General features: G+C 42.6%; 1 protein-coding gene across 2 annotated transcripts in view; it reads left to right on the top strand.

Moving 5' to 3' along the window:
* The first annotated feature begins 4,950 nt into the window (after positions 1 to 4,950).
* The window catches only part of LOC139927041 (3',5'-cyclic-AMP phosphodiesterase 7B-like), a 16,371-nt gene continuing 12,002 nt past the window's right edge, over positions 4,951 to 9,319 (top strand). The window contains exon 1 of one of the 2 annotated variants that reach the window (XM_071919018.2): positions 4,951 to 5,007. In XM_071919018.2, coding sequence (XP_071775119.1) covers positions 5,001 to 5,007 — 7 coding nt within the window. In that variant the 5' untranslated portion in view covers positions 4,951 to 5,000. Of the gene's footprint in view, positions 5,008 to 9,188 lie in introns of those variants that run through there. The other variant, XM_071919017.2, reaches the window with a different exon arrangement.

The raw sequence follows: 9,319 nt of genomic DNA, 5'->3' as shown, positions 1-9,319 counted from the left end.
CACACACACACACACAATTGTAATTTCCTGCTTCCACTGTTGGTGTTCTTGTCACCAAACACGCTTCACTGACAACACTGATAACACTGCATGCTATGTAGCCTGTACAGTGGATAATCTGCAGTGTAAACCTTGCAATATTTAGTCTTATAAAACATCCGGATCATGAGTTTTGAGAGATTCAACAAGAAGCAGTGTAAACAATACACCTGAATGCATGGTAGGCCAAGGAAAGTCACACATCTATTGACTAGGTTTGTGGGTAGATATGACTTGGTACAGAATTATGTAGCTACTGTATGCTGAAGGTGGGGAGATGGGAGAGGGAAAACCGATGGAAACTGTCAGCCCTGCACATTCTCTAATTATGCTAATGTTGAAATAACAGTAACATTTAAAAAGGAGCAATGACTGATGACTGTGACAAGATATTATTATTTAGATCACCAAACTGTCTTGCACACACAGAGCACACACAGTCCCGTCCTGAATGCTCCCCTGATGTGAGTTTGTTTTTATTTATTTATGATTTATTTTTTTTTATTTTTTTTTTTTACATATGGCTAACAAAATATTTCTGGTAATTCCTACTTGATACTTGACACCCAAGCTGGAAATCCCTCAAGCACCCCGGGGGGTGTCCCGGCCCCAGGGGTGCTTGCGGCCGGGACACTTGCCTTTGTGACTTGACGCCCCCTGTAGACTTAAAAACCTCCAAATTGAAACACTAGTTACTGTAATTGAGGACACTAATTGTAGTCAGACTCTTATCCAACGCTGATTGGTCCGTTCCTCCCAAGTCCCGCCCCTCTGATGCTACAACCAGCCCCTCCCCTCTCGTCTCTCTGCGGCGCACAACCCAAGTCAACATTGAAATAGGCGATACGGCAAGCGGACAGGCGCAGCGGGGCTAGAAGTTCACCTTGCCTTTTGAAGCTGTTGATGCTTGATGCTGTGTGCTTAGAGGGCGAGTGAGGTCAGGCGAAACCGCGGGAGGAGGATGAAGTAGTTTGTTTTAAAACAGGTGTCAGTCAGCCGGGACAGAGCAGAGCAGAGTCACCTCTCGTCCTGTATGGTCGGATCCTGCGCTCTCCATGAACACGCTCGGCAGGCGCGCAGTTCCACCGCATTCACTTGCAGCCGCGATGGTTCAATGTCCTGTTTAATGGTCGAGGTATGTAGACTTACAACTGCATGTCCTCTTCATCCCTACGGACAGACAGAAGTAGGCTTGTACACAGTCACACACTGTTTTACAGAGTTGATTTGAAGTAGTCCGCTGATCAAGCCCTAAGGAAAAACCACATTCCTATAATATTCCAATAGGGACTTGCAGTGTGTCTTTGGTACTCAGTAGTGAGTTTATAATGACCTTATCGTAATTTATGGTATTTTTTATCTGCTATGTTATCATGTAATAGGCTATTACTATATTATTGCTATAATATCCCCATAGGGGTTTATATGTTTTTGGTTCTCAATAGTGAATCTATAGTGATCTTATGGTGCTTTATGGTATTTCAGTTCTGGCTCAATAGGCCTAAGGTACAGTGTTTTGGTGCAGACTCCCTTTCATTATCTATAAGCTGCAGTGATAGGCTACAGTAGGCCTTGTGTATTATTGCAATGTGTCACGTCAGTGTATTGACAGCTTTACAGCAAAGTCGACCTGCAGCCTGGACGCTGCAGAGCGCAGGGAGACCAGGGACCTCAGCTCCGTTTACTCTCCTTTTTAGACTCATAGGAATTCATAAGATACAGCATAGTGAGTAGTATCAAAGTGATGTAAGTTAGGCTATATGAAGATACGGCATTTTAAGGAATCAAAAAACATGAATGAATGCTAATATTCGAGTGTTGTTGGTTATATATTATATTTGGTGATATTGGGGGTTGTTTTCCTTATGCTTTTTACCCACCTTGTTATTTGCCGTTACATCACATAGCAGACAGCTAACCTGGAGGAAATTCTACTGCAGGGTTTTCTTCAGCCTTGTTCCATCTGAAAGACTTTGTCTGTGTGTTAAAGTAGCTGCTTTGGGCTTTAAATGTTCCCTTTGTTTTGACACTGAGGTAGTATAGTCTAGACTAAGTTTTGAAAAGATATGTTTGTGAACTATTTTTCCTACATGCTTGTAGGTATGAAGTGGGAATTCCACTGTAGCCTGTAATGTAGGGGTTTGTGGGTTTGTGGGTTTCTGTCGCCCTCTGTCAAAGTGTGTAGGCTATAACTAATATGCACACACACATACACAAGCACATACAGAGGCAGGAAAGTGTTAGTCTTGATCATGGAGAATATTTACGTGGTTTAAAAGTTCTCTCAGAATCATTATGGCGAGGACACACACACACACACACACACACACACACACACACACACACACACACACACACACACACACACACACACCATAAACTCCATAAAACTAATCGATACCTGCACCACTTTATCCAAAACCTTTTTTCCCCCCATCAGTTGTTTTGATTACATTAAAGACTATGCTTACACAACATTTTATGTATTAAAAAATGTATTACACACTCTCAGAAAACAAGGTACAGACTTGTACGCTGTAAATCAGAATGATACCAAACTTGGTTTAAACAGTTGTCAAATGCTTCCCAACATCTGAAACCATTTTTAGATCTACATTTTTTGCCCAGCTCTGGTGGACATGCAGGAGAGAATGAACAGACCTGTCTAAACAGTTTGACAACAGCAAGCCATGAGCAGACCTTGAGAGAGAGAGAGAGAGAGAGAGAGAGAGAGAGAGAGAGAGCTGTCCAGTCCAGGATGCTGACATGGAAGAAGAATGGGGTGAGGATAGAGCTAGAGATAGTGCAAGGGAGTAGTGACAGAGGACGTCCTGTAAACAGTGATAAACATGTCAAAAACATGTGGGCTGGATGACTGATCAATTTTTGCATCTGGTTTGTCTCCATCCACCCATTTCCTTCCTGCCAGTAAACCATAATGTACTAATTTAGAGGAAAATCCCCCCACTCTGGGTACTATTTTATGTATTATTTAATGTACTATTTATATGACTACTCTTCCCCTGCATGGCAGCACTGTACTGTATGTAAGAAGGGATAGATGATTTGTATTGTATCTCTCTGCTCTTTATCAAATGTGTGTGTGTGTGTGTGTGTGTGTGTGTGTGTGTGTTTGCCTTCATTTTTCTCGAAACTAGCACTTTGTTTCAACCTGATGCACCCAGTCCACTATCACTCCTCTCCGCCGTGCACAGAGAAGTTGAGCCATTTATAAATAACTGACCCCTAACGACTTCTGGGAAATGTAGTGTATTAACTTCTACTGACCTGAGTCTACCTGAACAGCACCACAGGACTTTGGGTAGTAATTAGGCTCAGGAACTGCTCTCAGATCAGGCTACACATTTAATCCTCGGGTCATTATGAAAGAGATGGGCAGGGCAATGTTGGTGTTGATCCAAGAACAGAACAGGGCCATTGATAGGGAGCATTTGTTAGTCAAATTTGATTATTTAAGAGGGATTTTGCTTATGTTAGCAGTTATCATTACACATCAATATCAAAATAATTTCCTATGATTATTGTGGTAATCATTTCGTCCACATTGCCCCAGTCTTCAGGTTTTCATACCAGTCAAACACTACAGCAGCTGACTTCATTGATTCCTCTTTGGTTGAAGGTGCTAATCAGTGAAATGAGCTGCTATAGTGTTTAGCTGGCACATGGTCGAGTCCCATTCCTCTATTGAAGGACTACACCGACAACTGGGAGTTTGACCCATTGGTCATCTTACACAGTATATGTGATGATGAGAGGAGTGGCACCAAAGTCACCTCTGTGTCTCCAGTACAAGGCTCTGCGCATGCTAGCACTTTAGCATACAGGATGTTTAGTATTTGTTGGCGACTAGCTTTATCCTAAAAGTGAGAAAATGAGAACTTCTAGCAGCTCAAACTGGATGGTTAGTTAAATTTACGGACATGTCTAAACCTGCCAGGCTACTTTCAATACTAAAAGATTTCTCTTCCCGCAAGACTTTGAGTGTAACTTGTTTTGTAAGTGAGTGTCAGAAAGTTTTTTGCGCTGTTGACTTCAGTAGGATCATGAAGATTGAAATGTTGTTTTCAGAATTTATGAATCTACAAACCATAGAATAAAACACAATAACATTTCTGGACTATTAAAAGGTTTATCTTCATACTTTGGATAATGCTAGTCGCCTACAGTTACTTAACATACTGTATGCTAAAGTGTTAGCATGTGCACTGGAGAGAACTATCTACCAGAGACACAGAGATGATTTTGGTGCCAATCCTTTCATCAGTTATTGGGTAAGGAGACCAATGGATGCCTTCACTTACACAGAGGACATCTGTGGATGTTGTAAATGAATATGTTGTATTCATTCCAAAATGCTATATATTCATTATGGGAAAAAAATGTTCCCCGGTTATAATTAGGTCAATACATGATGCACAAAGAATTACACTGACTAAAATGTTTCCCCCTTTTGTGAAGGCCCAAGATAGCTCATATCAAGAATAGTCAGTAGTTTTACTTTCATACCAGCAATCCTTTTTTTCAGAGCTGGTGTCACATATTTTGAATGGTCAATATCCATTTTGGGTTGCAACTATTCATATATTTTTCAGTGTTGATGGCTTTCAAAACAAACAAACAAAAAAAACAACAATATATTTGTGTAAAAAAGTTAGACAGCCAATATTTTGAGTGCTTGTGGGAAAATGGTGCAGGCTGGCACAGCAGTGTGAAAAGGGTCCAAGTGTGATCACAATGCCTTTTAACAGAGTTTCTTCCTTTTAGCGAGGTCTGTGGCCTTGTTCACTGATAGCGAAATATTTTGGGGTGTTGTAATATTTAATCTTGGCCTCTCCCTCTCTCTCTCTCTCGCTCTCTCTCTCTCTCTCTCTCTCTCTCTCTCACAGAGGTGTGGAGCGATCTCATTTGAAAGGTCGGAGCAGAATGCCATACGAGTTCGCATGCTGGGTAAGAACCCTCACTGACCTGAAAACAGTCATCTCTGGATGACGCAAACGTGGTTAATAAATGAAGTCAACTGCAAATTAGATTGTATACCGAATGTTTCCAAACATTTGGTAGCCATGGTCCAGGTTTTTACTGACATTTGGCCCAGTATAATATCTGTCTCCAACGTTGGGGAATATTTCTACTATCTGTTTAAGTTCTCATAAATTTTTATAACTCTGAAGAATTTAATGAGCCCAGCTTGTGGCTGTCAGCAAAGTGAAGCTTCTGAATGTTGCAGAATGCTAACAATGTGGACTTGTCTAGAGACTGTGAAATGTAGCTAGTGAACAAAACTACATCCCAAGGCTATTCTCATGCCGAAGCTGTTTAACAGTAAGTTTTCTGTCTAACTGATAAGACGACACGTAGAGGGGGCCAAGTGTGAAGCAATGTTAGATCTATGATAACAGCCAGTTATGCAATAACAAAGGGAAGGCTTGTGTAAATTGCAGCCAAAAGCCAGTGCATACATTTGCAAGAAAGTAAACACACACGCACATTCAGGCTCACACACACACACACATCCCAGCACCATCAAATTAATAATTTTTTTCAAGCACACAAGCATTTATTTATGCGTAGACACACACACACACACACACACACACACACACACACACACACACGTAAACAAGCAGTAATGCAAGTACAAACACAGACACTTCCCGCTGTTTTGTCCAGACCAAGCATTTCATTTACTGGCTGACCCGCTTCTCAAAAAAGACCAGAGAACATGGCCAGTGGCATCATTAAAGGGAATAAAAAATAAGACTTTCTCTCACACAGTCACACACACACACACACACACACACACACACACACACACACACACACACAGACAGAATACGCAGAATATGACTGGGATTCCACCCACTAACTGAGATTTGGGCTCAGTTAGAATATCTGCTTAGTGTGTGTGTGTGTGTGTGTGTGTGTGTGTGTAGGTGTGTGTGTGTGTGTTTGTGTGTGTGTGTGTGTGTGTGTGAGATCATCTGGAGCCAGCAGTCCACTGGCTGGCTCCCAAGTTTACTCATCAAGGCTCCCGCTGACCTCGACATCCCTCTGCTATCTCTCTCTCTCTCTCTCTCTCTCTCTCTCTCTCTCTCTGTCTCTCTCTATCTCTCTCTGTCTTTCTCACACTAGTGCGCACGTGTGCCATTATCGCAGCTTCTTTATTTCTGTCACATGCCTTTTCTCACAGACTCACACAGCACGCTGAACTCCATCTGTTTGCTATTGTTTCTTTGCAGCTTTCTTCACATGTCCCTTATCTGTGAAAAGTCACAAATGTTCTCTCTTCTGCTCTCACCGAAAACTCACAAAACTTCATATGCTATCACAAAGCGTGTGACCCATTTACCTGGATAGACACGAACGCACTCACTCTCATTGTTGAGAAATCAGGAGAAATCAGGGAAAGACTCACTGCCTCTCTCCCTTGGTAATCTTGAATAAATCATTTGGACTCTAGGCTTTACTTGCCAAGCACCAAATATGGGACATCAATACACAAACAGTTTACAACAATAACAGTAGATAGCATCTCATGGAGTACATAGTCATAGTACATTTTCATTGAATCACCCAGCTGTACACTATGTCTCACTGTCTGCCTCTCACATCTCTCTGGATTTCTCACACCCCGTCTCTAGTATCATATCACACTTTCTCCCATCATTTCTTGGAATCGCCATCTTCTTGGAACTTGCTTCTGATATGTGACAGTCAAGGCTGTATGTCCTGTGTGTGTGTGTGTGTGTGTGTGTGTGTGTGTGCATGAGTGTGTGTCTGCATGTGACTCAGAGTTTCTGGAAGGAACAAATCAATAAAAACCTTAATGGGTATAGCACCGCAGCCTCCATGCTTATGTGTCTTTCCTGTCCTCGGATGCCTGCATGTGAAGGGGAACACATAGGTCCTGTCAAGATAATTTGACCGTAAAACCCACTTTCTTTCTTTTTTTTCATCAACGTTAGATTTTTACCAGCCAGATGAAATCCTTGAGGGTGTTTGTGCCCGCTTCATGTGAGGCCCCAAGGAAGACACAGCGGTTTCAGTCCTGAATGAGTGTTCAGTTCAGCTCAATTCAAAGCTTGACTTTTGAATTGACTTTGAAGCTCGAAATGGAATTGATGGGAAGTAGTTAACTTGTGGAGAAAGTAGGCCGATCATTGTGATCATGGCCCAAGTCTAACATGGGGCTAAAGAAAGCCTTTACGCCTTGACCCAGATTTTCCATAAACGTGTCAAATTGTTATAATAGAGCACTATGTAGCCCAATTTTGTTTATAGAGGAAAGCAGGATGATATTTTTTATAAATATGAGTGCATGTCAGTGATTTTAGTCCTGCCTGAATCGGCCATTTCAGTAACTTTGACGGACTGCGCGTGCCTTTCCTGTTAGATATTCCACCCTCTTTTGCCTACAGTTGTTTCTTTGTAAAAAATAACTTCAACGTCCCTGAGTTTTGTTGCAATTATATTGGAATATTGGAAAAGGCTTTTTGTCTAGTTTTTGGATCGTAATGGAGGCACCCAAAGGAGCCTTTGCTTCAACCCAATCCAACCTTACATCAAATAAGCAATCATTTGAAGACACCAGTAAAGAAAATAAGACATAAGAAAATGATGTGAAACTTAATATAGCAGCAAGGGCCAGTTTTGAGTTTTCCTTTCTTTGAAACAACAATAAAACAGTAAATATGTAAAAGGTGTTGATTACTAGGGACACAGTTGCTGTTTGTACAGTGGCACGGCACACTGAGTTTGTGTGCATATTGACTTCTGTTACCATTAACCATTTAACTGGGAAGATTTTGTATGATATTTATGTGAAAATCTGCCATATATTTTAGTGTTTCAAACAAATTCCGTTCTTCTCTTTACATCAAACATCATAGTGGTGTTAGGCCCAAGGCTGGTTAGCCAACTGGACAGGGGAATTCAGACAAAAAAAAAAAAAAAAAACATACAATGAGGCAAAGCTCGTTGAAGCGTTTCTATGTCAGTGAAGCTTTAATGAAGAGTGACTCACAGCATGTGCTTCGCTTTACCTTCAAGCAAACTAACCACACACAATTTTGAAACTCTCTCTAGTATTAAGTACAAAGGTGCACCTGGCTACATTTTATGTTGGATACTAGTTTTACATGTTGGACCTCAGTCAGCTTTATATATGTTGTATAAATGTGTGTATGTTGAATGTGTGTTTTCAGGGAACACGTGTATCTACTTTTGCAGATTTGTCCTGTATGTATAACCTCAAACTCGGTCAGATCTGACTGTGTGTGTGTGTGTGTGTGTGTGTGTGTGTGTGTGTGAGTGTGTCTGTGTGTGTGTGTGGTGTAAACCGAAGCATGTGTGACCTCAAACTCACGCAGCTCTGTTCCCACTGACCATGAGACAGAGGACGTGTCCGTGAACCCAAAGCCCCACTTTCGTTCACACATCGGTTTCTCTTTCTTTCTTTCTCTCTCCCCCTCTCTCTCTTTCATTCCCACTTGCCAAAGGTGGTAGTGACAGAGCAGCAGATTGAGAGAGGGAGAGCGTGAGTGAGAGAGACAGACAGAGAGAGAGAGAGAGAGAGAGAGAGAGTGTGAATACAGAGCAGGGAGAGAGAGAGAGGAGGGGCTTAGACTCCACAACAACACTGGCGGGAGTGAGAGAGTAGAGGGAGAGAGAGAGAGAGAGACGGAGCGAATGCGGCAGTAGGAGGGAGCAGAGCATCAGTGGTCGACTCCGGGACAGAGGGATACGGACGGATTCTCTCCTCTGTTTTTCTGGCATTCCTTTGGTTCACATTTATCTGTGCTCTCTCGCTTTGTTTTTCTTTTCTTTCTGTTCCCCACTGTTTTCAATATCTCTCTCTCTCTCGTTCCCTTCCACATTCCCTCTATCTTTATTCCACTGTCCCTCATCCCCACTGCTTCCTTTTGTCTGTCTCTGTTGTCCGTCTTCATCTACCTACCGCTGTCTCACAGTCCACCTCCCTCTCTCTCTTTGTTACATCCATCCATCTCTCTCTCTACCTCCTCCCCCATTTCTACCCCCTTCTTTACTTTCATCTTTTTCCTCGTATACATTCTCTGTCATACGCACCACTTCCCCGTCATCCATCCATCCCCTTGTGGAGTGAGAGGATGCCAGTGCTGGAGGGGCTCTGGAGCCCAGATCTCGGGCTGCGGGACCCCGGTCTCGGGGTGGGGGTCCGTCCGGATGAGGCCCCCCCCTCGCCGGTCTGGGGCCCCCTGGGGACCCCCCCGGTGACCTG

Source organism: Centroberyx gerrardi, chromosome 18, assembly GCF_048128805.1.
Source record: "Centroberyx gerrardi isolate f3 chromosome 18, fCenGer3.hap1.cur.20231027, whole genome shotgun sequence".
In the NCBI taxonomy this organism is placed as follows: Eukaryota; Metazoa; Chordata; class Actinopteri; order Beryciformes; family Berycidae; genus Centroberyx; species Centroberyx gerrardi.
This window is presented reverse-complemented; position numbering and strand designations above follow the sequence as displayed.